The 27,953-nt window shown below is 40.0% G+C and overlaps 1 protein-coding gene across 1 annotated transcript; it reads left to right on the top strand.

The window, feature by feature from the left end:
* The first annotated feature begins 120 nt into the window (after positions 1 to 120).
* On the top strand, positions 121 to 26,808 carry aldh16a1 (aldehyde dehydrogenase 16 family, member A1). Its single transcript, XM_080723807.1, has 17 exons — positions 121 to 361; positions 2,028 to 2,127; positions 2,979 to 3,105; positions 3,512 to 3,669; positions 4,839 to 4,916; positions 5,992 to 6,179; positions 7,661 to 7,819; positions 8,368 to 8,526; positions 9,106 to 9,262; positions 9,588 to 9,663; positions 9,956 to 10,061; positions 18,835 to 18,971; positions 19,145 to 19,315; positions 22,025 to 22,229; positions 23,122 to 23,307; positions 24,242 to 24,367; positions 24,781 to 26,808. The coding sequence occupies exons 1-17, from the start codon at positions 272 to 274 to the stop codon at positions 24,955 to 24,957; spliced, it is 2,400 nt and encodes a 799-aa protein (XP_080579933.1). The 5' UTR covers positions 121 to 271; the 3' UTR covers positions 24,958 to 26,808.
* Positions 26,809 to 27,953: the final 1,145 nt, after the last annotated feature.

The raw sequence follows: 27,953 nt of genomic DNA, 5'->3' as shown, positions 1-27,953 counted from the left end.
GAGGGACGAGTACGATTTGTTTGCCAAAAAGAGCAGATCTACAAGATAACAAGGTATCCCGATGCGACTGCTTGTTAAGCTTGTAGATCTGCTCTTTAGTGAGACCGTGACAGATCCGTTTAGGACTGGAGCAAGGAGACAGCACGTTGCGCTGCACAGCACTCGCCGTGGAGACGTGGAGTCCAAAGCGAGGGATACTGTCTGTCTGCGGTTGTATTTGTACTCATCGCTTTGTAACATTAGCTCGTTATAGTTACTTTATGACATTGTAATGGCCGGCAGCTCCACCAAGACAGTGCACGACATATTTGAAAGCATGGAGTACGAACCAAGCAGCTCCAGCGCTGCTACTACTGCACAGGTACAACTTTCACAACACTGGATTTCATAACTGTCATGACAGAGGCATGTTAATTCAACGATTTGAGCGAGTGATCTGTTACCATCATTTCAGAATGGTATTATCATGTCTCAAAACGACATAACTTGTTTATACAAATATTGCATTGCTGGATACAGTGACAGTGACAGCAGCCAGAGATAACGTGCTCTGATAGTTGTTGTTTTTTACTTTAACCACCAATGGCACCATAACCATGTGAAGTTAATTAGTTTTGACTGTGTAGCTCACATCACAAGCCAAACATGTGACTGCCTGCCAGGAACATGTTATGTGTCTTTATTTACGTGAGATAGTGGAACCTGGTCACTAGGTCCTGGTGGTTGGGATCAGGACACTTGCCTTGCACAGACATGCAAGTTCTAAGTGGCTGAGAGGCTAGACAGTTTATTGTTTCACTTTGATGTCAAGCAACTGCATCCAGTGAATCACATTTGTTTACTTGAGTAAAAATATCAATAGCACAATGTAGAAAATAAAATAGAAATATCTGTTACAAGTGTATTAACGGTTTGCTTGTACAAAAGTATTGGCATCAAACTATACTTAGTATGAAAAGTAAAAGTATTCATTACAAGTAATATGTATAAAAAACATTTTGAAAATAAGCAGATCTACAAGCTCACTCACAGGCTATTTTCAAATACCGAAGTATATATAGGGCTGAAGTGGTTAATGTATGTGTCGTGTGTTTTGTAATCATTATCCAAATCTGCAAAGTAACTAGTAACTAATGTTTTAAATAATTGTAGTGGAGTAAAAATTACAGTAGTGTACTTGAGTAAATGTATGTAGTTACTTTACACCACTGACTGCAGCTATAGAGAGTAAACATGCATAATATACATTACTGATCTAACGTTAATTGCCATTTATTAGTTTTTGATGCTGGATACTAAAGTTCACCTGCCAGCAAGTGTTTGGAAAGCCTTTGAAAGCCCCTGCAGACCATATGTAGGTGGTCTTTCTTTGTGTGAATTTACAAATCTTCTGTCCCTTTCGTCCGCTGTGGATGGAAAGCATAAATCATAATGGTGAATAAACTCTCAGTTTTAATGCAGTGTGGTTGGGATCAAATATTGGAGAGAATCTGATCCTTTCTGTACCTTGTTCCTCTGTCAGTGGGCGATACACTCCCAATTCATGCCTGGTCTTTCATTGGCCACTGTGTCAGTCCTCCTGGCCAGTTAAATAGCAGCCTGTGTAGACTACACTACAGTTTAACAGATCCTTAGTAACTTGTGTGCATTGTGAGCCTTGTCTCAAAGTTCAGAGCTGTAGTAAAACTAAGCTAATAGAAATTCAACACGTTATTAGAGAAGTGAACAAAATAAGAATAGAAAACGTGATAGGAAATGTTGATCTTTGCATCTCTGATATCAGTTGTGCTTTATCAAGGCATGGCATTTGACTTTCATGTGTTCTTTTGTGTAACCATAAACAATTAATACCAAACTGCAGCTGGCTGCAGTGAAAGAAACACTCTTCAAGTCAAGATAGTTGCTATTTCTATTTTGTTATACAGTACCAGGTAGTTGAATAGTTGAAAGTCAACCCCCCCCAATTTAGTTTGGTTGCTTAAGTTATGTTTAACACTAGCTACTGTTTTAATCTCTTGTCTCACCAGGCCTGGTTGGACCACCATTCTTGTTCTCTGGGTTTGTTCATCGATGGGAAGTTTGTCTGTCCGGCAGGCAGACAGACTCGCTCCATGGATGACCCTAAAGGTAAAGGGAGGGGCATAGCTTAGCTAACATTGTACTGCTATTTGCCAATGTATGAATGAATGGACCATTGTAAAGCGCTTTGAGTTCGCAATTTGCTTAGAAAAGCGATATAAAAATGCAATCCATTATTGTACTGCTATTTCGTATTTTCTAACATGTATTGTAAAAGTCCTGCAGATGTTTTGCCAAGCCATCATCCATTTAAAGATGCAGATTCATGACTTATGGTACTGCTATCTCTGTTTTTTATTTGTCTAAAGACTCAATATTACTCTTCTGGACTGACTGTTGTGGTCAATATATGTGAGGATGTATGCCTGTGTTCACTTTCCCATTGTAAGCTGCCAACTTCTCTGGTAAAAGTGAATAGAAGCATACCTGACTCTTGACTTATCAGGACCAGAGTTACCTCAAAAAGCAACACTCCAGTCTCCAACAGATAATAATTTTTGCAGCTAATGTCTTAGTTCAAGGAGTTTTGGCAAGTCTGGCTTTGTGTGTATGTCTGTATGAGAGTCCATATGAGCACGAGACTAACGTCACGCGAGACTAACCTCATATAAAATAAGCAGAGACCGATATCACCACAGCTGATGTCACGGACAGAACAGCCCATACAAGGAGATATGTGCGTGTGTCATGTTTGATACCATGCGTAGGTGCGATTTTTACTAATAGAAGATTTTAAGATGACGTTGTACTTTTTTTACAATCATCTAACGGCTTTGTTTCTCTTCAATTATGCAAAGATCTATTTTTTAAAGTTTGTTCAGAATCTATTAAAATAATGTCGTTTCCACAATGTTTTCAGGTTTATGTTGAATCCATTGAATGTTTATTGTTCCTTCCAGGTGGCAGTATGTGTAGTACAGTGTGTGCTGAGGAGGAGGATGTGTCACTGTGCGTTTCCTCTGCCATGAGTGGCTGTAAGGCCTGGAGTGGACTGGCCTGTCACCAAAGAGCCAAAGTACTACTCGGGTAACTTTTTTTGTGTGAATTTACAAGTCTTCAGTCCCTTTCGTTGTCTCCTCTGTGGATGGAAAGCATAAATCATAATGGTGAATAAACTTTCAGTTTTAATGCAGTGTGGTTGGGCTCAAATATTGGAGAGAATCTGATCCTTTCTGTACCTTGTTCCTCTGTCAGTGGGCGATACACTCCCAATTCATGCCTGGTCTTTCATTGGTTACTGTGTCGGTCCTCCTGGCCAGTTAAATAGCAGCCTGTGTAGAATACACTACAGTTTAACAGATCCTTAGTAACTTGTGTGCATTGTGAGCCTTGTCTCAAAGTGGTTTGTGGCTGTTTGAAGTGTTAGCCCTGCAGCAAATCTTCAATCTGGGACAGTACAATCTTCAACTTGAAGGGCATGTGTTATTCCCAGGTTGGTGAGTGTCCTGGGGCAACATGGTCAGTGTGTGGCAGAGATGTGTGATCTGTGCCAGGCTCCCTGCTCTCCCTCCTCTCTGGTCAGACTGGCCCAGTACTACGCTACCTGGTCCCAGCTCAGAGACACTCTGCTCACTAGCTGGTCTCCCCTAGGTGAGGACAAGCTCTCTGTGTGTTTGTATGTGTTAGGCTGGACTCACACAGCTGCGTGAAACATCTTCTCCGTATCGGCTGAGAATGGCCACTGGGGGCGCCGTACTAATGCATTGTCAATGGAAGGTTGTTTGGTTTTTTGTCGTTGCCGTGTCTCAAGCTCAACCGCAGCCTGTCTTTTGGCCAAGAGACACGGCAACGACAAAACACCAAACAACCTTCCATTGACAATGCATTAGTACGGCGCTCCCAGTGGCCATTCTCAGCCGATATGGAGAAGATGTTTCACGCAGCTGTGTGTGGGACGCCTCAGGGATGGGTTTAGGCAAGAATCTCACGATATGATACATCACAATACTTCACGATGCGATTGTGTGTGTGTGTGTGTGTGTGTGTGTGTGTGTGTGTGTGTGTGTGTGTGTGTGTGTGTGTGTGTGTGTGTGTGTGTGTGTGTGTGTGTGTGTGTGTGTGTGTGTGTGTGTGTGTGTGTGTGTGCGTGCGTGCATGTTTGTGTGTTGTTAACTGTTAATTATGCTCCAATCAATCGGCCACTGATTTAAATCGGCCAATTTTCACTCCAATTGACTTGATTGGTAGTTGCCAAATTAACAGAAGTGGTGGATGAGTAGTTGGGGTTTGGGTGGGGAGATTATGTTGTTCGTGCACATGTGTATTTTGGTTACAGTACGTTCCATGTCTGTGTGCAATCTGTGCATGTGTACACATCTACTTATTTGTGAGAATGTATTGTTCATAATCAGAGAATCTATTGTTTCTTACACCGTGGAGCCTTTCTTGCTAGACAGGTTCCAGGCGTGCCGATCACGCCGATGCATGTAGCGTGTCGACATGCGAGTTCGAGTGGTTAATAACATATCCTCTGATTGGAATGTTCTTTTTTTAAATTTGTATCGAGTCCCAGTCCTGTAAATGCTGACAAAAACTGTTGGATGCTGGCTTGTTGTTGTTGTTGTTCATTTTGTCTTGTTGTAATTTATTTACTTATGTCTTGGTGATGTTAGGTGTTTGTCTCAAATATATCCTTGTTATGTGTATACAAAAAAATAAAAAAAATAAAAATATATATAAAAATATTGAAAAAGAGAATCTTTGGGAACCTAAATTCATATTTATGTTGTGTTGTTTATGTGTGTGAACATGTTTTTCAGGTGTGGTGGCAGTGGTGGCCTCTGATGATTGCTCTCTATATTCACTAATGCTCAAAGTACTTCCAGCACTGGCCATGGGTAACACACACACACACACACACACACACACACACACACACACACACACACACACACACACACACACACACACACACACACACACACACACACACACACACACACACACAACAATAGTTTAATTTATCGAGTCAGTCTCATCATAGCCGCTACCTCTTTGTAAAATTATCTGGTCATTTACAAGTCAAAAAGCTTTTATGAGCGGCTTAAAGCGATATTTCACTTTCAAAAAAAAACTTTTGGTAATTTTATCATTTAATCAGGCTTGTATAAACACCCTGAACAGTTTTTAATTTGCTTTTGGTGACTCCCATTAGGAGGGTATTATGAGTCACCAGAAAAAATAATGGGTGTTTTTAATGAATCTACCATGGTTAAAATGGAGTTTGAAGTTACAATGGGTGTGTATGGGGCCCTCCTCCTGGAGGAGGAGGAGGACTGATAATATTTACATAAAATATCGAAATATTGGATGAAGTGAATTAAAAACTGTTCAGGGTGGTCACAAAAGCCTGATTAGACGATAAAATGACCAAAAGCTTTTTTGCAAGTGAAATATCCCTTTAAAGTGCAGGTGCCATGATTTTCCCCTCTATAAAACATGATTATCTACTATTATGATTATACTAGGAGGAATAACTTTTCCAAAAAAGTGTACAAAAAGAGTTAAAATTATGTTTTTATGTGGCCACACCCACCAGTTCATTGGTATGCGTGGTTGTCATGGTGGGTGGTGACCCAGCTAAAGTTAGCCAGACCCTCGTGTGTTGGGTGAATGGTAATTAGGGGAGGGGTTGATTCTATGATGTAATAAGTATGGGTATTTTTGGAACGGCACGTCTGACCCAGCAGGTGGCATCCTACAGCTAAAAACCCAAATAAAAAGAGAATGCATAATTTCTCATAACAACCACACCAATACTGTCAACCTCCTAGACACATGAAAACCAGAAAAAGTACAAAACTATGGCACCACCTCTTTAAAATACATTTATGAATTCATCAGGACCCAAATATTCTGGTGGATGTTCTGTGGATTTGCTTTCATTGTAAAAACCCTTTCACCGTCTCCTAGGCAACTCTGTTGTTGTTGTTCCTGGCTCAGTCACTGCCTCTCCGGCCCTCCTATTGGCCCAGATCTTTATGGAGGCAGGGTTTCCTGCTGGAGTGCTGAATATTCTGACAGGGAGTGATGTGTCTGTGGGGGCTAAAGTGGCCCAGAACTCTAACATCAGCTATGTCACCTACAGCGGCAACAAGCAGGTGTGTGTGTGTGTGTGTGTGTGTGTGTGTGTGTGTGTGTGTGTGTGTGTGTGTGTGTGTGTGTGTGTGTGTGTGTGTGTGTGTGTGTGTGTGTGTGTGTGTGTGTGTGTGTGTGTGTGTGTGTGTGTGTGTGTGTGTGTGTGTGTGTGTTAGGGCATTCACCAAATATTCAAATATCAAAGTCACTATTTGACATTGTTCACCGAAATCGAATATTCGCTTATTTTTCTATTTTTTTACTGTTTTGTCTTTAAAAATACTGTATATATATTTCTTCATGGTTTATAAAACTTAGCTAGATAGGAAGTCATAAGAACCCTGACAAGCACCTGGAATTGTAGGTATTACATTTAATGTGAATCTGTTCCGCAGATAAACATTGTGAAAATAGCAGATCTACATGCTCACAACGCCTCGCAACGCGAGGCGTTGTGAGCATGTAGATCTGCTATTTTCACAATGTTCGCCTCTTGCTTACTTAATATTTGACAGTTTGGCCAGTCCTGTCGAATATTTCGACTATTCGAATACTTTGAGGTAGAATAATTCGAATACAAAAAAATCGCTATTCGTGAATGCTCTTAGATACTGTAGACAGTAGACACCAATAATCAGTGTGTCATTTCTAAAGCCTGATTTATACTTTGTTGTGCAACAGTGTCACTCCGCAGAAATGGCAAAAAACTGTGTAGTTGTGAGCTTGTTAAGGCTATTTTTGGTGAGTGACACGCCATAAGTCCCAATTAGCTCTTGATGTGACAAAATGGTATAATTGCAATGCTTTTTTGCATTTTACAGAGTATATACAGTAGGAAGGGGGCTTTAGATTGTTGCTGCAGCAGATATTGGTTTCCCCATAAATGTGGTATATTGCTGTGTCCAATTTCAACTGCTGGCCCCAAGCCAAGATAGAAAATTGGTCAACTGGCTGTGTCAATTTGAACATTTGGCTACATAGAGAAGTAGCACTAACAATATATAACCCCAACCGTGCTTCTGTCGTGTGTGTGTGTGTGTGTGTGTGTGTGTGTGTGTGTGTGTGTGTGTGTGTGTGTGTGTGTGTGTGTGTGTGTGTGTGTGTGTGTGTGTGTGTGTGTGTGTGTGTGTGTGTGTGGGACATAAACATGGACATAAACTACAGAAGCACGGTATGAGCGTGACATCATCATACTGTACCTGAAAGTTACATGGGAACGCCTACTGAGTAGCAAAAGACAGAGTCAGTAGGAGTCATGAGGAGTCAGGTCGAGTTTCCAATGCTTCATGCTGCTTTATGTTTTGCCACTAATAGATGAGTGGCATATGATGCAAGTGGCATCTACGTTGTCGTTTACATTTTCCCCAAAAGCCCTTGAACATAGAAGGAAAGACATTCAGTCATTGATGATAAATAACTAAACAATGATGATTATTGTGTTTGTGTTTATTCATCTGTCACAATGTTATGTTTCTAAAATACTCTCTTGCTCTCCCTGTTTTAGGACGGAGTGAGGCTGTGCCAGACCACAGCGGGGATGGGTGTGCCCATGTCTCTCTCTATGTCTGTGGGCGCCACCTGTCCATTTATTATCTTTGAGTCGGCTGACATAGACAGCGCTGTGGATGGAGTGATAGAGGCCGCCTTCAAGAAGAGGAAAGAGGTGAGAGATTCCGCTGTCTATTGACATATGAACCAAGGTCTTGAACAGTGGTGGAAAAAAGTACTCAAATGTTGTACTTAAGTAAATGCATCAATACCGCAATGTAGAAGTACTCCGTTAGAGTACCGCCCTTTTAGGGCGAGCTCGCTTCTCGTCCTTAGGGCGTCTTACCGGTGTATAGTATACTGTATATCTCTCTACTCTTAAATGGTTCTCGTCTAATGTGCTGAGTAATGTATAGAAGAACATGAACGCCAAGATGATTATATTCACACTTATAACCACTTTTATTATGTATATATTTTAGGCTAGGATATTTATAGACTTTGCCTCTCTGGCTCCCCCCTGCCGTCAGTTTGGCTACAGTACAGCTATATGTGTCCATTGAAAAAGATTATGTTTGGAAATAAATAAACAATAAATATGGCAGTAGAACTGTTGAGGCATAGACGTCACCTGTACACCAGCGTGCCTTGGCTCACTAGTTTGGAACCAGTGCAATAAGCGTAACTCTTGTCTTTTCCTCTCCCTGTCTCTTTGGTCTTCAGGTCCAGTGGGTGTTATGTGTGCAGGAGAGCGTGTGGGACAGCGTGGTGTCCCGGCTGACGCTTCGCATGGCAGGCATGAAGTGTGTAGCTCTGTCCAGCGATGGAAACCGGAGCCTGGTGGATGCTGCAGTGCAGGAGGCTCAGCACCAGGGGGCCACGGTGAGTCACTGAACTGTGATTGTTGAATCCAAGCAGCAGTTCCTCTCCTGGAGGAAATGGACCCACAAACAGCCCTAATTCACCATTTTAAGATAGACACATTACAACACATTACAATGTATCTGTTCCGTTTAAGCATTGGATCTCGAAGTTGAGTTAAAGTCGGGATCATACAAATGGGCTATGGGATTGTCACACTGGGGGTTGAAAAGACAACCTACTTATCACTGTTATTTAGCTGTTAATGCTAGAACTACTGCACTTGAAATAATGTTCACATGAGCCAGATCTACTTCAAACTGAGAAATAAGAAAACAGAATGCACGCATTGCCCGCAACACTCTGTGCTAAAAAGAGTCTTAATGTGAATGGCCCAACAGTAGAATGAAACAAGAAGGAAAAACATAATAACAATCAGCACTCAGTAATGTCCTTTCATTGATTTATTTGCCTCGCCTGGGAGAAAAGCAACAGACGCTTTTCGACTTGATCGCTGCTGAGGAGGAGCGACTAGGTTGAAAAAATAACGTCACCCAACACTGGTTAAGACAAGGAAATGTTTTCTCTCTTCCTCCCCAGCTGATCCAGCCCTGCCCTGCACCCTCCTCTGGAGCTCAGTACCCTCCCACGGTGCTGTGTGGCGTGGCCGCCTCCTCTCCCTGTGTGGTCACTCCTCCACCCGGACCACTGCTGCCTCTCATGTCATTCAGGAGTAACACAGAGGGAGCTGCCCTTGGTACGGCACTTGTGTGTGGCTCGTTGTCTCTATATTGTTTTCAGTTACGATATGAATATCGTCGTTGTCGGGTGGAAACCCGACAACGTTCAATACCGTTTATTTTGTGTTTATCATTTAAAAAATGATTTGAAATCGTGAAAATAGCCGATCTACAAGCACACAACGCCTCGCATCGCGAGGTGTTGTAGGGCTTTACATTAAGAAAAAAAACGCGGAGATACGAGGTTTCTGCCCAACAGCGACAATATAGTATATTATCAATATAGTAAGTTAAGAAGTGTATGTAACCATAGACATATTTGTTTTATTTTTGTGTTCCTAGCTAACCACAGCCCCCATGGCCAGGCAGCCTCTGTGTGGACTGAAGATCTCACTCTGGCTCTGGAGACCGCTAAGAGGTGCAGCCTCCTCTTTTATCTACCTCTGTTTCCTTCTCTTTCTTTTATCTGTCTATTCCTCTTCTGTTTATCTACTTATTTATCTTCTTCAGGTCATGACCTGAAGAAGATCCACAGCGGATCGAAACGTTGTTGTCTACCTTTTTGTATTAAAGAACCTTTTACCTGCTTAGGTTTTCGGGATATACCTTTTTGAACTGAAGCCTCTTTAGCCAGTGTGCGTTAACTAAGTTCCCTTTGAAACTGTTTTAATACAAACCACTTAAACATTTTAAATTCTCTTTCTCTCTAGCCTGTCTGTTGGATCAGTATGGGTAAATTCTCACTCCACGTGGGACCCCTGTCTCCCTATTTCGGGTCACAAGGACAGTGGAACTTGCGTTGATGGAGGACAGGAAGTAAGTGTTTCCACATAGAAATAGGTTGGTTAAAGATTAAGGAAAATAAATAGTGCAAAAGAGCAAATAGAACTAGAAATACTGTTCCTTCGAAACAGTGTGGGCTCGCTTCCAACCCAACAAATAGGATACTGTACTGTACAGTACCTTACAGTATTGTACTGTACCTTACTGTACTGTACTGCACCTTACTGTACTGTACTGTACTGTACTGTACTGTACTGTAACTTACTGTACTTTACTGTACTCTACTGTACTGTACCTTACTGTACTTTACTGTACTCTACTGTAACTTACTGTACTTTACTGTACTCTAATGTACCTTACTGTACTGTACCTTACTGTACTGTACTTTACTGTACTCTACTGTACCTTACTGTACTGTACTGTACCTTACTGTACTATACTATACTGTACTCTACTGTACCGTACTGTACCTTACTGTACTGTACTCTACTGTACCTTACTATACTGTACTTTACTGTACTCTACTGTACTTTACTGTACTCTACTGTACCTTACTGTACTTTATTGTACTTTACTGTACTCTACTGTACTTTACTGTACTCTACTGTACCTTACTGTATTGTTTTGTACTTTACTGTACCTTACTGTACTGTATGTGTTCTAGAGGTGTATATTGAGTGCATATACTGTAGGTTAACAATCCCAGATCACATCTGTCCTCCACTATGTCTATAACCAAGGCGTTCTTCTATGTGGCCACTCCAGACTGAGGAGTGGAGCATGACTTTTATTGTGTTTGTGGATCTGATTTGAAAATGCATTGGTTGTGATATCTCCCTGACAACCAACAACAACCACTAATACGGCTGAGTGTCCCTGCGGGTTCTAGGATATATACTGTAAATCCCATTGCCCGGGATCCTAAAACCTTATTCTTTTTAACTAAAATTTCTAAAACACTACAAAACATGTCTCAAAGACAAATACAAGCAAACGTCTCCACAGTAACACAGTAACAGTTGTTTGTGTGTGTGCGTGCGTGCGTGCGTGCGTGCGTGTGCACATTGTAGATCAACTTCATAGCAGTATTAAGTGGTCCATCTATGTTTTTTTATTAATAATAAAATCTGCAAAGTAACAAGTAACTGAAGCTGTCAAATGCTGTATTTATAGTAGAGTATAAGTAACAAAAATGGAAAGTAAAGTAAAAGTACCTCAAAATTGTACTGTAGTTACAAGTACTTGTATATACTTGAGTAAATGTACTTAGTTACTTTGCAGCACCACAGAACAGCCAATGACAGCCAAGCCTTTAATCACAGCTGTGTAATCAGTAGAGTGGAGAGGGACATTTATTTATAGTTTTAACTATAACTATAGTTTTATACATCACACAGCTTAGATATTTGGATCAAATCAGAGAGCAGACCTGTGTGAACGCAATGATATAAATAGCATATCTGAAGTGTGAACATTGCAGCCACAGCGACTTAACATAAACATGGGTCCCTTTCCTCTGTCTACACTCTGTCCCCACTCACTAAACCCATTGGAAATGCATTGGGTGCTTAAAGTTAAACATTTTTATTTTTTTATAATTATTCTACAAAACATTTCAAAACGAAAAATACAAGCACACGTGTCCTCAGTAAGCTGAACACATAAAAATTTGAATGGTGTTGAAAGGTGTAAGCGTGTAGGAGATGAATCGCGCCAAAGTTTTGAGGAGATACTGACTAGTATATAAATATAGAAATAAACTAGAAATACTGTTCCTTCGAAACAGTGTGGGCTCGATTCCAACCCAACAAATAGGATACTTTAAGGTACTGTAAGGTACAGTACCCTACAGTATTGTACTGTACCTTACTATACTGTACTGCACCTTACTGTACTGTACTGTACTGTACTGTACTGTAACTTACTGTACTTTACTGTACTCTACTGTACTTTACCTTACTGTACTTTACTGTACTCTACTGTAACTTACTGTACTTTACTGTACTCTACTGTACCTTACTGTACTGTACTCTACTGTACCTTACTGTACTGTACTGTACCTTACTGTACTGTACCTTACTGTACTTAACTGTACTCTACTGTACCTTACTGTACTATACTGTACTGTACTCTACTATGCCGTACTGTAACTTACTGTACTGTACTGTACTCTACTGTACCTTACTATACTGTACTTTACTGTACTCTACTGTACCTTACTGTACTCTACTGTACTTTACTGTACTCTACTGTACCTTACTGTACTGTATTGTACTTTACTGTACTGTACTTTACTGTACACTACTGTATCTTGCTGTACCTTACTGTGCTGTACGTTACTGTACTTTACTGTACTTTACTGTACACTACTGTACTGTACTGTACCTTACAGTACTGTACTTTACTGTACTCTGCTGTACCTTACTGTACTTTACTGTACTCTACTGTAACTTACTGTACCTTACTGTACTGTACTTTACTCTACTCTACTGTACTGTACCTTACTGTACTTTACTGTACTCTACTGTACCTTACTGTACTGTACCTTACTGTACTGTACTTTACTGTACTCTACTGTACCTTACTGTACTATACTGTACTGTACTCTACTGTGCCGTACTGTACCTTACTGTACTGTACTCTACTGTACCTTACTATACTGTACTTTACTGTACTCTACTGTACCTTACTGTACTCTACTGTACTTTACTGTACTCTACTGTACCTTACTGTACTGTATTGTACTTTACTGTACCTTACTGTACTGTACTCTACTGTACCTTTCTGTACTGTACCTTTCTGTACCTTACTGTACTTTACTGTACTCTACTGAACCTTACTGTACTTTTACTGTACTCTACTGAACCTTACTGTTCTGTACATATTCTATGTGTTCTAGATCTACATTTTTGATTCTGTGTTTGGGAACCAGCAACTGTCAAATGGACTCCCACTGTAGTGGAGTATATTGAGTGCATATACTGTAGGCTAACAATCCCAGATCACATCTGTCCTCCACTATGTCTTTAACCAAGGCGTTCTTCTATGTGGCCACTCCAGACTGAGGAGTGGAGCATGGCTTTTATTGTGTTTGTGGATCTGACTTGGAAATGCATTGGTTTTGATATCTCCCTGACAACCAACAACAACCACTAATATGGCTGACTGTCCCTGCGGGCTCTAGGATATATGGCTATGGGATTTACATCCCATCGCCCGGACTTGTCTTGATCACAGCTGTGTAATCAGTAGAGTGGAGAGGGACATTTATTTATAGTTTTAACTATAACTATAGTTTTATACATCACACAGCTTAGATATTTGGATCAAATCAGAGAGCAGACCTGTGTGAACGCATTGATATAAATAGCATATCTGAAGTGTGAATATTGCAGCCACAGCGCCTTAATATAAACATGGGTCCCTTTCCTCTGTCTCACGCTGTCCCCACTCACTAAACCCATTGGAAATGCATTGGGTGCTTAAAGTTAAACATTTTTATTTTTTTATAATTATACTACAAAACATTTCAAAAAGAAAAATACACGCACACTTGTCCTCAGTAAGCTGAACACATAAAAATTTGAATGGTGTTGAAAGGTGTAAGCGTTTAAGAGATGAAGCGCGCCAAAGTTTTGAGGAGATACTGACTGACTGATAGATAAATAAACTAGAAAGACTGTTCCTTCGAAACAGTGTGGGCTCGCTTCCAACCCAAAACAATAATAGTAAAAGTGTCAAGTTCCCAGGCAATGCTCTCTTTCATTTTACTGACGTAAAATGGTAATGCAAATACAATGTAGACAAGCAGTGTTATTACATGAACTTAAAGGACCAGGTCACCTTTGGGACAACCAGATCTTATTTTATTGTTGTGTGGGGACACGATCAACACAATGTTGAGTTATTTTTTGTGTTCAATCTGTGTTTTTAGATATTTTAGTATTTCAGTATGCTACAACTGGTCATATGATGCATTTTGCATCATATGATGCATGAGATGATGCAATATCATGCTACAAAGCATCATATGACCAGTTGTAGCATGCTGAAATACTAAAATATCTAAAAACACAGATTGAACACAAGAAATTACAGGATTGTGTTGATCGTGTCCCACACAACAATAAAATAAGATCTGGTTGTTGTCCCAGAGGTGACCTGGTCCTTTAACGGTATGGGGGGGGGGGGGGGGGGGGTACGTTTTAGCATGAAAATATCCACCTGTTTCCGCGAGAATTTACTGTAGCATTATGTGTGGGACACATCCGGAGAACAGCAGACATACAACCTCACACCACCTGCACAATGCACGATGGGACGTTGGAAACGTGTGGATACTACCATGTTAAGTGCCAAGCAGGAGGCACATGCTCAGCAAGGTTTACTTAACTTACCGAATAAAATGTATTCTCATTTTCTGAAAATAGCACATCTACAAGCTCATAACGTGTCACATTGTATGTCAGATGCACAGTGTGTGGTTACTGTATGTTTTGTATTAATACAATCTGCAGGAGATACTACTATGATAGATAAATAAAGAAATAATTAAGATAACAATAAAAACAATGTGGACGGGTAAACAAACAAGTTCGAGACCAGTAGCATGTTGAGAACTGAAGTTATGGCTCTTTAAAGCCCGGCCATTTGGGAATTTGCAATGCTCCCCCTGGAAACAGCTCAGGGACCCACCAGAGGTCCCCGAACCACACTTTGGCAACCAGCCATGGACCCCCTGGAAACCTTTCAGGGACCCTCGGGGGTAACCGAACCACACTTTGGGAACCAGCAATGGACCCTCAAGGACCTCCAGGTTTCCCTATGTTTTGTATTAATTCTAAAATCTGCAAAGTAACAAGTAACTGAAGCAGTCAAATACTGTAATTGTAGTGGAGTATAAGTAACAAAAATGGAAAGTAAGATATGATGAAAACATAATAAAAATGGTGTAATTCTTTAGTGCTGAATTGTGCCGTAAATTTTATAATTTGTGCTGCTATCATTATTGAGATATTCTACACGACACCACTGTTCTGCTGCTATCTTCTACAATGAAATACTGCTGCACCGGCAATCAGTATACTGCTGCTAAATCTGCTAATTCATAACCATATAAATATTTATATATATAAATATATATAAAAGCACAATTGATGATTTCAACTGCACAAATTAGAGCACATCCAGCACAAAAAATGTTGACCATTTTTCCCGATTTGTAGCCAAACAATTGGGGTGCAAGCCTAAGCAAAACTATAACTTAGAATAATCCCTTATTCTTTTTAAGTAAAATTTCTAAAACACTACAAAACATGTCTCAAAGACAAATACAAGCAAACGTCTCCACAGTAACAGTTGTGTGTGTGTGTGTGTGTGTGTGTGTGTGTGTGTGTGTGCGTGTGTGCGTGTGTGCGTGTGTGCGTGCGTGCGTGCGTGCGTGCGTGCGTGCGTGCGTGCGTGCGTGCGCGTGCACATTGTAGATCAACTTCATAGCAGTATTAAGTGGTCCATCTATGTTTTTTTATTAATAATAAAATCTGCAAAATAACAAGTAACTGAAGCTGTCAAATGCTGTATTTATAGTAGAGTATATGTAACAAAAATGGAAAGTAGAATAAAAGTACCTCAAAATTGTACTGTAGGTACAAGTACTTGTATATACTTGAGTAAATGTACTTGGTTACTTTGCAGCACCACTAGCCTTACATTAAGACGTCTCTGCCGAGACTTTCGCATTGTCACTGCAGGGCCGACTTATGTAAGGCTACATCACCACAGAACAGCCAATGACAGCCAAGCCTTTAATCACAGCTGTGTCAATCAGTAGAGTGTAGAGGGACATTTATTTATAGTTTTAACTATAACTATAGTTTTATACATCACACAGCTTAGACATTTGGATCAAATCAGACAGCAGACCTGTGTGAACACATTGATATGAATAGCATATCTGAAGTGTGAATATTGCAGCCACAGCGACTTAATATAAACATGGGTCCCTTTCCCCTGTCTCACTCTCTCCCCACTCACTAAACCCATTGAAAATGCATTGGGTGCTTAAAGTTAAACATTTTTATTTTTTTATAATTAAACTACAAAACATTTCAAAACCAAAAGTACAAGCACACGTGTCCTCAGTAAGCTGAACACATAAAAATTTGAATGGTGTTGAAAGGTGTAAGCGTTTAAGAGATGAAGCGCGCCAAAGTTTTGAGGAGATACTGACTGACTGACTGACTGACTGATAGATAAATAATGAAGATAACATACGTGTGCTCGCCTTCCAGGCGAGCCCACAATAAACTAGAAATACTGTTCCTTCGAAACAGTGTGGGCTCGATTCCAACCCAACAAATAGGATACTTTAAGGTACTGTAAGGTACAGTACCCTACAGTATTGTACTGTACCTTACTGTACTGTACTGTACTGTACTGTACTCTACTGTACTGTACCTTACTGTACTTTACTGTACCTTACTGTACTGTACTCTACCTTACTGTACTATACCATACTGTACTCTACTGTACCGTACTGTACCTTACTGTACTGTACTCTACTGTACCTTACTATACTGTACTTTACTGTACTCTACTGTACTTTACTGTACTCCACTGTACCTTACTGTACTTTATTCTACTTTACTGTACTTTATTGTACTTTACTGTACTCTACTGTACTTTACTGTACTCTACTGTACCTTACTGTATTGTTTTGTACTTTACTGTACCTTACTGTACTTTACTGTACTCTACTGTAACTTACTGTACTTTACTGTACTCTACTGTACTGTACCTTACTGTACTTTACTGTACTCTACTGTACCCTACTGTACTGTACCTTACTGTACTGTACTTTACTGTACTCTACTGTACCTTACTGTAGTGTACCTTACTGTACTATACTATACTGTACTCTACTGTACCGTACTGTACCTTACTGTACTGTACTCTACTGTACCTTACTATACTGTACTTTACTGTACTCTACTGTAATTTACGTTACTCTACTGTACTTTACTGTACTCCACTGTACCTTACTGTACTTTATTGTACTTTACTGTACTTTATTGTACTTTACTGTACCTTACTGTACTTTACTGTACTCTACTGAACCTAACTGTACTTTTACTGTACTCTACTGAACCTTACTGTACATATTCTATGTGTTCTAGAGGTGTATATTGAGTGCATATACTGTAGGTTAACAATCCCAGATCACATCTGTCCTCCACTATGTCTATAACCAAGGCGTTCTTCTATGTGGCCACTCCAGACTGAGGAGTGGAGCATGACTTTTATTGTGTTTGTGGATCTGATTTGAAAATGCATCGGTTGTGATATCTCCCTGAAAACCAACAACAACCACTAATACGGCTGATTGTCCCTGCGGGTTCTAGGATATATACTGTAAATCCCATTGCCCGGGATCCTAAAACCTTATTCTTTTTAAGAACAATTTCTAAAACACTACAAAACATGTCTCAAAGACAAATACAAGCAAACGTCTTCACAGTAACACAGTAACAGTTGTTTGTGTGTGTGTGTGTGTGTGTGTGTGTGTGTGTGTGTGTGTGTGTGTGTGTGTGTGTGTGTGTGTGTGTGTGTGTGTGTGTGTGTGTGTGTGTGTGTGTGTGTGTGTGTGTGTGTGTGTGTGTGTGTGTGTGTGTGTGCGTGCGTGCGTGCGTGCGTGCGTGCGTGCGTGCGTGCGCACATTGTAGATCAACTTCATAGCAGTATTAAGTGGTCCATCTATGTTTTTTATTAATAATAAAATCTGCAAAGTAACAAGTAACTGAGGCTGTCAAATGCTGTATTTATAGTAGAGTATATGTAACAAAAATGGAAAGTAGAGTAAAAGTACCTCAAAATTGTACTGTAGGTACAAGTACTTGTATATACTTGAGTAAATGTACTTAGTTACTTTGCAGCACCACAGAACAGCCAATGACAGACAGGCCTTTAATCACAGCTGTCTCAATCAGTAGAGTGGAGAGGGACATTTATAGATATTTGTAGTTTTAACTCAGAATATATACATCACAAAGCTTAGATATTTGGATCAAATCAGAGAGCAGACCTGTGTGAACGCAATGATATAGATAGCATATCTGAAGTGTGAACACTGCAGCCACAGCGCCTTAACATAAACATGGGTCTATTATCCTTCTCTCCACTCTGTCCCCACTCACTAAACCCATTGGAAATGCATTGGGTGCTTAAAGTTAAACATTTTATTTTTTTATATTTATACTACAAAACATTTCAAAACCAAAAATACAAGCACACGTGTCCTCAGTAAGCTGAACACATAAAAATTTGAATGGTGTTGAAAGGTGTAAGCGTTTAAGAGATGAAGCGCGCCAAAGTTTTGAGGAGATACTGACTAGTATATAAATAATGAAGATAACATACGTGTGCTCGCCTTCCAGGCGAGCCCACAATAATGAAGATAACATACGTGTGCTCGCCTTCCAGGCGAGCCCACAATAATGAAGATAACATACGTGTGCTCGCCTTCCAGGCGAGCCCACAATAAAAAGAGCATCAAATGTACATGTGCATAAAAGTTGGGTGTATCGTATACACCAACAGCATTTTTTCAGTAGTTGCTACCTAACTTTGTGTAAACAACTTCACAGTATATTCTATCTGTAACAGGTTAGTATATTCAACTTCACAGTATATATTTATGTACAGTAGGTGCAGTTCAAGCATAATAGTGCAAGAAAGGGACGGATGGGGGAGGTTAGATTATATTTTATAAATTCAGAATAAGTTCAGAATTCTCCCTTGTGTCTCCCAGGGTCTCTACCAGTTCCTGAAGTCCTCCAGCTCTTCCTCCCCTCCGCTTCCTCGTTCCTCGCCTGTTGATATGGACTATGACAAGTTTGGAACATCTGCGTCCACAACTATCATTCCTGATGGTTCAGACCCTGCCAGGTGTGTGTGTGCGTGCGTGTGCACACACAATGTGCTGTATGAGTATGAATTCATTCATTTTCTAGATGATTTTGTGAGTCATTAATCACAATCCTCCTCTTTGTGTATGTCTTTTTCTGTTTCCCTCCCACCACCTCTCCCTATCTCTCTAATCTCCATTATCTTTTCCCCAGTGCTCCTAAAACCTACCAGCAGTTTGTCGGAGGAAAGCCTTGCAAGTCAGTGTCTGGCAGCAGTGTGGCAGTGGGAGCACCAGGGGGCGCTGGTGTGCTGGCCTACTGTCCAGACGGTGGCAGGAAGGACGTCCGCAACGCAGTGGAGGCTGCTATCAAAGTTCAGCCTGGGTAAGAGAATACTGGTATACAATACAACACTGCTTCTCAAAGAGAATACTGGTATACAATACAACACTGATTCTCAAAGAGAATACTGGTATACAATACAACACTGCTTCTCAATGTGGGGTCCGGGGACCCCCAGTGTTCCATGAGGGAGTCCCCAGCAAAATGAGGAACAGTTTAAACAATTGATCCCTATTTAATTTTTTATTTCAGCTGAAGTAGATACTAGCTCATAACCTGTCACTCTGCGACACGTTGTAGCTTGTAGATCGTCTATTTTTGAAAAATGCGTGACACATCTTTTGTTATGGGGTCCGACTCCTTGGCACAAAATCCAGTCCATAGCCGAATACATATTAATTTGGGGGTCCCTGACATACATTTGTTTGAGAACCCTTGCAATACAATAACATTGAATTGTCTTACATTTTAGTTGTAAGGGAACGGTCAGACATGAAGCTCACACATGTGAAAGACCTTCGCCTGTCGTGCCCGAATCCATATCTTGTCAAGCTGAAAGTGGGCAAGGCAGAATGTGATGCACACAGAAATATATTTTACTGGTGTGTATTCCTTTTGAGTGGATGTGGTTACATGTGGTAGTTGGTCACAAAAATAGTGGCCAAGTGGGGTCAACCTGACTCACTTCTTTGTTATTGTTTGATATCTGGTCAAAGTTCTACAAAGTTGAACTCGACCCAAAGCAGGACATGCTCCACCCCTCCACACATGAAGAATTGAACAAAAGACAAAATATTCAACCATTTAAACCCTATATACAGTATACTTAAGCTGGTCAGGGTCCCTTGGGGTCTATACCCAACTTGGCCCCCTATTTTTCCCTCTACAACAAATACTTGCCATTACTGCGGGTGGTTCACAAAACTTTAGGAAAATATGAACCTACCTTTTTATGTATTCTGAATCTGTACAGAAATGTCGTTGTAATGATATATAATTGTAACAACCGTGTGAGACTGAGTCTGAAAGTTGTAAATTGTTCACTGTGTAGCCTACCTTTTTTAAGCGGCAATTAAAACGTGTTCCTATTGAGCAAAAGGTTTAAGCATAGGAGGTGCTTCATTTGAATCTTTGAGACAGAAGGGTTCAGAAAAGGTGGTGGTGGTGTTGGTGCACAGACAGACAGCCTCAGCTAGTAATCTCAAACCATATTGTCACCTGGAAGACAAACATTTTCCTGTCAGGCAGAGTCTTAGTCTAAGTTAAGATGAAACACATGACATGAATACATAACTGTTGTCAGATAAGACAGAGAAAGCTAAACACACACAGTCCCATGATATCTGGGAGCACATCAAGAGGACATAATGTTGAGGACAGAATTCCATTTCTCTAACTGCTAACTGTGTATCCTAAGGCTTACCCTGCCATCTAGCATTGGAATCCTACGCAAACCTAACCATAAGTTTGTCAAAACCTTAATTCTAACCCTGACCCTGTACCTAAACACTATCCCAAAATGAAGCCTTTTAGTCGTAAGGTTTAGTAAAATTATGTGTTTACTGTTGTTTAGGCGTTTTCTGTTACGATGGAGACGTTACTTTTCGTTCAAGGGTAGAATTATAAGTACACACATACAGATGCACTGCACACGTATTATTGTCCAGACAGCAGGAGAAACATATTTTGCAATACAAAGTAGGCAGCCATCAAAGTCCAACGTGTCTATGTGATAAACACAATTTGTTTTGTATCTCTAGTAGTGTTATAGGCTACTGTATTATTATCAGACATGCATTGTAGAGTATATCTTGTGCAAGTGTAAGGCTACCTTTTCGCTAATAATTAAACATTATATTATTACTCCTGGAGTCAATGATCACATATGTCAATATTGATGGCTCCACTGTCCTACCTCACACTTCAAATAGCTGGTCTGCAAGCTCACAACTTGTCGACGTAGATCGGCTATTTTCACTATTTTAAAATGTTTTTAAATATAGTAAAAAAAAGCCTAAAAAGGTTTAGTTATAAGGGGTAAGGCAAGATAGGATCATCCCAAGTGTCTTGTTCAGGGAGACCTCGACACATTGCCGAGGATGGGAATCGAACCTACGGCTAGGAACCAATTTTCCAGGCAGCCTCTACCCATTCTGCTATGGCCGCTGACAAAAGAGCGGAAACGGTAACGCACACCAAAGGTTGTGGTGAGGTGCTGAACCTTTGGGAACAAATGTAAAAAGAAGGAAAAAGTGTTGCACACTCACATTTTGGCCTGTTGGCCTTCCTCAGAATCTGCAAATGACAATATACTGTACTATGGTCTTGACTGTGCGAGTTATTGCTTTTATATATGGCAACTTGAAAAGTCATAGTCCCAATTAAAACAGTCTTTAATAACAATTCTATTACAATAATAATTTGTACAAGAAATTAGTCCCCGCCTGCCTGCACAAACAAGGTAGTCAGCATTTACTTTTAGTTTTTTGTTGTTGTTTTCTTGTCAATTTCATTGTATAGTTCTGCCTGTCTTTGTGGTTTTTAATACTGGCATGAAATGGTGCAACATATCATTAAACGATACTGTTTGAAATCATCAAAAAATGTGTCTGTAAAATGTGCAATCGTCTGATTCTGTATTTTAGGTTTGGGGTGAATTCTATGCAGAATCTTGATGAGTGATGAATATTATATTTTTTTAAAACAACTTGTTAATGACCACCCTCTTCTTAAAATGTTCCTCTTTTACAGCTGGATGAAGAAAAACCCTTCTGCACGTGCTCAGTCACTCTTCGCTCTGGCCAAGGGACTGGAGGCAAAGAGGAGGGACATGTCTGCATCAATCACTGCCCAAACCGGCCTCACATTGGAGGAAGCTGACATGGAGGTGGAGCTTAGCATCGCCAGGCTCTTTGATTGGGCCGCACGTTGCGATAAGGCACTGGGTGGTGCTCCGGTAAGGATTTTTGTGCGATTATTCCACAAATGCAATAAATCTGCTCATAAATAGGTTTTGTCTTGGGGAAGTTGGTGTAGGGACAAGGTAAATGTATCCTCCCCTCTTCTCCAGGTAAACTTGTCTTATCTCAAAATGATGAGTAAGATGTAAGGTAATTGTGGGGAAAAAAACGTATAAAGTCTAATAACGTGGCGCTTCCCTAGACAAAAGACAACCTTTAGTTAACTCTTTCGTTGCTATCAATTAAATCTCTTTGAAGGTCCAAGTTGCCATGGTCTCCATAGACTTCCATGTAATTCATAGTGCACAGATCATGCACGGATTGCACGCCCATGCCTAATCATGCACCACGTGTGTGCAGGCTGTTCACAGCTTTCAAACAAAAAAATCTGCTTGGAAATCCGTTCAGGCATTCATGAGATAGCAGCCATTATGTTTTCTTCAAATGTAAACAAACATGGCTGCCATGTTTGAAAGATGGGGTTGGTATGGGGGTTAAACATGCAATTTCGCGATCGCGATCATGCCTAATACAATAAAATAAATCTTCAAAAACGGCCCAAACTCGGGAAACTCAGGGTTGGCACCAAACAGGTTAACAATATTTTGTATGTAACTAGGTCTGCAGTTTGAGCATGCTAGTTGGTTAACAGACAGCCAAATAGCAATTCCAGTGTCTCTGGATTATGACATAAACAGGCGACGGAGCCATCTCGTTCCTCTATATGGGAACAAATATGATAATGTGCAAAACATTGGACAGTATTTCCAGATCGCTACATGGATCAAGTATGTTGTGATTTCCATTTTGGGAGTAACCCTGCAGTGAATGGGAATGTAAAACAAAAAGTAATGGGTGAGTGACAGATAATCCCTTGTTCTCCTCCAGCCCGTCCCTCAGTCTGGCTCCGCCCTGTCTTTGCCTGAGGCTCTAGGAGTGGTGGGCGTTGTCCTCCCTGACAACAAGCCCCTCCTCTCCCTGGTGACACTTCTTGGGGCAACCATTTCCATGGGCAACGCTGTAGTGATGGTTCCCAGTCAGAAGTACCCTCTCCCAGCTTTGCAGTTCATCCAGGTGAGGCTGAGACATGAAGTTACACAATGTCCTGAAATAACTACAACACCTCACTTAACTTGATTTTTTTCTTTTCTTTTTTTAACCACTTGAACCCTATTGTCTGTTTTCTGGACATGTCATAGTAGGTAGAGATGGGATTTATGGCTCTTTGAAGTGAGCCGGACCTCTGGAATCCGTTACTTTCAAAGAGCTGTTCAAAAGACTGGCTCATGACTTAAATTAGAATTACAAATCACATCTTCAACCCTATATACATTTCGGCCATATATACATTTCCGCCATTTGAAAATGGCTGATCTACAAGCTCACAATGCGTCGCAAGATTTTAATACATTTTATTCATTGAAAAACATATGAAATGGGACATTCTGCATAATGAGTACTTTCTACTATGTACATTTTGATACCAATACACTTGTACTTTTACTCAAGTACATTTTAATTCCGAACTTCTACTTGTGGCAGAGTATTTCCATGTTGCAATATTGATACTTTTACTTCAGAATTTTAGTACTGTTTCCACCACTGTTCATTAGAAAGGAACGGCTCCCTACTGCGAACCGGATCCCATCGCTCATTTCAAAGAGCCGCTCAAAAGACTAGATTTGTTCGCGAATGTCCCATCTCCAATAGTAGGTGAACAGTAGTGAAAGTAGCTGTGCAAGGCAAGCTAAGAAGACGCAAGCTCACAACGTGTTGCAGCGTGACACGCAAGTTTGCCTTGTAGATCATCATCTATTTTTGGTTTACGTAGAGGGAAGAAAGGAGAGAACCAAGTACAGACGCTGGTCAATGAAGTACTGTATATGAGGTTCAAGTGGTTAAATTCACAAATCAAAATCTGATTGAAATGATCATTTGTGTTGGTGTTTGCAGGCCTAATAGTCTCTCAATTTGTCCTCTCATCTTCCTCTCCTGTCCTCTCATCTAGGTGCTTCAGTCTTCAGATCTGCCTGCAGGCTTGGTAAACATCATAACAGGAAATAGAGATCAGCTGACTGCAGCTCTGGCCAATCACAGTGTCATCAAGTCCATCTGGTACTGGGGTAGCATGGAGGTAATTATACAGTGATAATGACTAGGTACATGTATGAACTGTGTACATAAACACAGTTATGTAGTTGCTTGTGAACTTTTTGTGAGATCCTTAATCATGCTGAGACTACCTGGTTAAATGATTGAATAAAGATCTGAACAAATACACACCGTACAAACATACACACACCCACCCTAATTTGTTAGTTTTACTTCATATTATTGTAACACCTCAGTTTCAAGAATGTATAATACATTCTTGAACTAGAGCTGTTACTATAATACAGTATTCTCCTGCTTGGTCTGCATCCTACAGTATGTTAGATTTTCCTTTTCTCATTCAAGCGATAATGTATTTTATGTTTTTCATTTGCCTCCTCTCTCCATCTCTGTCTGCCCCCCAACTCACGAACACACCCACACTCTCATCTCCAGGGCTGTCAGTACCTCCAGTACACATGTACCAACCCTATGAAGACCCTGTGGCTCCACTGCCACAAAGATGAGGAGAAGGATGGAGGGATGGACTGGGCTCATCCTCATCCCTCTCTATTGGAGGAGATGTGGAGAAATGCTGTCCAATGGAAGAGTGTTTGGATCCCTACTGCCTAGAAATGAAGAAGGAAGGCGGGATAAAGAGAGAGTGTCAAATACTGTATGGTGGGTGAGATGATGGAGAGAGCCAAGGAAGATGAGGAGAGGAAGGGACCAGGAGATCTACTGCTATTGCTGGAATGTCTAGTCTAGAAAAAGTCCAAGAGAATGACAGATTCAAGACATAGATATACTGTAAACAATTCATTGGTAGACAGGATCACAAGGATACTGTTCTGTACATTTGGGAGGGAGGGAAGGAACTAAGAAAAGAGGGAGCAGATACAGTATAGAGGCGTTACATGCAGTAGGTTAGGGAATTATTGAAAATGGAGAAACAACAAACAAATGATTGAGAGAAGCAGAGATTTGGTGTATCCATAGATTCTTCTGGGGGGTTAGGGTAGGAGCAATGTTGGAGAAGCCATTCAAGGTCATTCCTCATAATGTGTGTGGGAGGGGGAGGGGGTGTTTACACTTGCACTTAACTCAGACAGGCAGGCAGACTTAGGATTTGGGGGGCTTTTCAAATATACTCACAGATACTAAGGTTGTTTAATGTGAAATCAACCCAAAACAGAATTGAAATGTGTGAAGCTTAAACAGCTCAGTTAGTATTTTCAGGTTCCCAGGTGTTTTCATTCTTTTCCTCAGATGTCTTTGCTCTCTTTAAGACATCTCTGAGGTCATGTTTGTGTCCCAACAGAGCAAAAACAAAAAGGAATCCTTTCCGTATGAAAGTGAATTTACATTTAAATAACCTTCTGTCCAAAACTGAGAAGGAAGCTGCTGGTTTTAGTGGGTTGTATCTGCAGTACATCAAAGTGTTAATGAAGGATATTACTGTACAATTCTTCTATGTGTCAAACAACATTTAAAGCTAAAACAATCACCTTTTGTTCTGAAATAAACCTATATAATCATATATTGTTTAATTTCCCACAATGAATAGCTGTAGTGTTATATGATTAATATAAATTAGAACTGTACTATATAATACAGTTGAGAATCGTTAAAGTGCTAATGTAAGACAAAAGTACAATGAAATAACTTTTCCACATATTTTTCATGATCATTGAACAAAGAACACAAGATCGCAGAAGAAAACGGGGACTTTACTTTATCATAACCTTTGAAGCCTTAAAGAGTAGATACATCTCAGCAGGATTCTACCCTTGATTTTACTAGCAAAGAATCAAACCCGAAGAAACTGTTACTGTCATGAACATCACCAGACCATTAAAAGCTACCTCTTCCTACTGTTTTTCTTACTGTCAGCTTGGTCATCAGACCAGATTCGGGTCTTTAACTAACCCTAAGATCCTTATTGTTTGATTTACAACTAAACACAATCAACCTTTGTGCTCAGATACCTGTGATTAACAGAATGGCATGCAAACACCATGACCACCTGGATTGCCAGAATGGTGTTCTATTTCAGTCCAATGTAAAACGAAGTTAAAAATGTCTACTGTGAAACATGATTTTCACAATACAGTGCCACAACCTTTTACGCCTTACTTCCATTGAGGAATGACTTTAAATTTGTTTTATCCTGCCATACTTAAAGCTGTGCAATGTGATACTGTTTTTGTTGTTTAATTCCTTGGTATTAACATTCCTAGGGGAATCTAGAATGTACCATATTCCATTTGGGAACTAGTGAAAATCCATATTTTGTTTAAAAACTTCAGATGTATAATGAATGGTGACCTGGATGGATATTAATGTCTAAAGTACCTAATTAAAATGAGTCACTTTATGAATTTGTTCTCTAGTTTAGGCATAAATGTTTTTATGATACTGTAGATCAGATGGTATCTCACATACTGTACAATAACTGCAATACATTTTAAGTTTCTGCTTCTACTCGCTTGGTCTTTCTTCTGTTCTTTTCTAAACCTAAACTCGCTGAGTAAAAAGGCTAAAATGTAACTTCCTGAAAAGAAGAAAAAGCAACAGATAGGCTTGGAACAACAGAATGCTGAGTCATGGCAATGACACAGCAAAATCCTTTGGGCGGGCAAAGCTTGACTTGACATCTGAGCAGAAATGTATGACGATGAGTCAGGCAAACTTGTGACAAAGCACAGGATTTATGCAGACAGGAAGGATAGCTCTCTTTAAACTGCAGTCACCTTTTTGTTTAAAAGAGTTTTAAGAAATGAGCAGTTCTAAGCAGAAATGTTTTGCTTGTATAACCCACACACATACAGAACATTTAATCTCAGTTCCCTTTGTTTTATGGAACCAGAAGTACAAAGTGTACCACAATGACAGAAGGAATGACTATTAAAACTATCAACAGCTACAGCATTTATCGCGGGTTTATAACTGGTGACTGAGTTCTTTTCTTACTTTGAACAGTAAAGTTCAACTTCAGTTGATCATTAAACAATATTGCATGTCAATTTGGTGTTTCTCAATATTAGCTTTGCGTTATTTACCTTAGACGAACTTGTTCTAAAATGAGCCATCCTGAAAACACTGAAGAAGAATAAAGCTTATAACTTACAGATAATACCTGATCAAGTTTTATTTGAAAACATAGCATAACAGTATGAATTATGATCTTCCAAGTGTTGTTGGCTTGAAAATCATCTTAAAATGATTTCTTCTTTAAAGCTTTAAATTAATTAGGTCCTTGGAAATATCACTAATTGATGTCAGATTAACATAGGGGTCCTTATGGGCCTCAACTGATGATTTATCATCATGAACAGAACCTGACTTGTTGGGAGCATCTTAGTTTTTCCTGTTTCCTCTTTCCTCAGTCATATGAAACGGAATCACAAGTCCTAAGGATGACAATGCAGATCACCACTTAAAATGTACTACAGGTTATAATTACTTTTCACAATAACTGAATAGTAATGCCAATCTCATCTGATATATTTATTTCTGTGTGTATTTAAATCTATATGGCAGTCACTCTCCAGCAAGAGCCACAAACATTGACAATTTTTATCATGCCAACTAATAATAGACAATCAAAAGCCATCCACAGCTTTCCA

Source organism: Nannobrachium achirus, assembly GCF_963921795.1.
Source record: "Nannobrachium achirus genome assembly, chromosome: 4".
Lineage (NCBI taxonomy): Eukaryota > Metazoa > Chordata > Actinopteri > Myctophiformes > Myctophidae > Nannobrachium > Nannobrachium achirus.
Note: the sequence above shows the minus strand (reverse complement) of the source record. Positions and strands in the feature narration are given on the sequence as shown.

Coding starts and splice junctions, on each gene's coding strand:
- aldh16a1 (XM_080723807.1), top strand. CDS start 272: ATGGCCGGCAGCTCCACCAAGACAGTGCACGACATATTTGAAAGCATG. Junction 7,820..8,367: donor CCTTCAAGAAGAGGAAAGAG/GTGAGAGATTCC, acceptor TTTGGTCTTCAG/GTCCAGTGGGTGTTATGTGT. Junction 24,368..24,780: donor GGTACTGGGGTAGCATGGAG/GTAATTATACAG, acceptor TCTCATCTCCAG/GGCTGTCAGTACCTCCAGTA.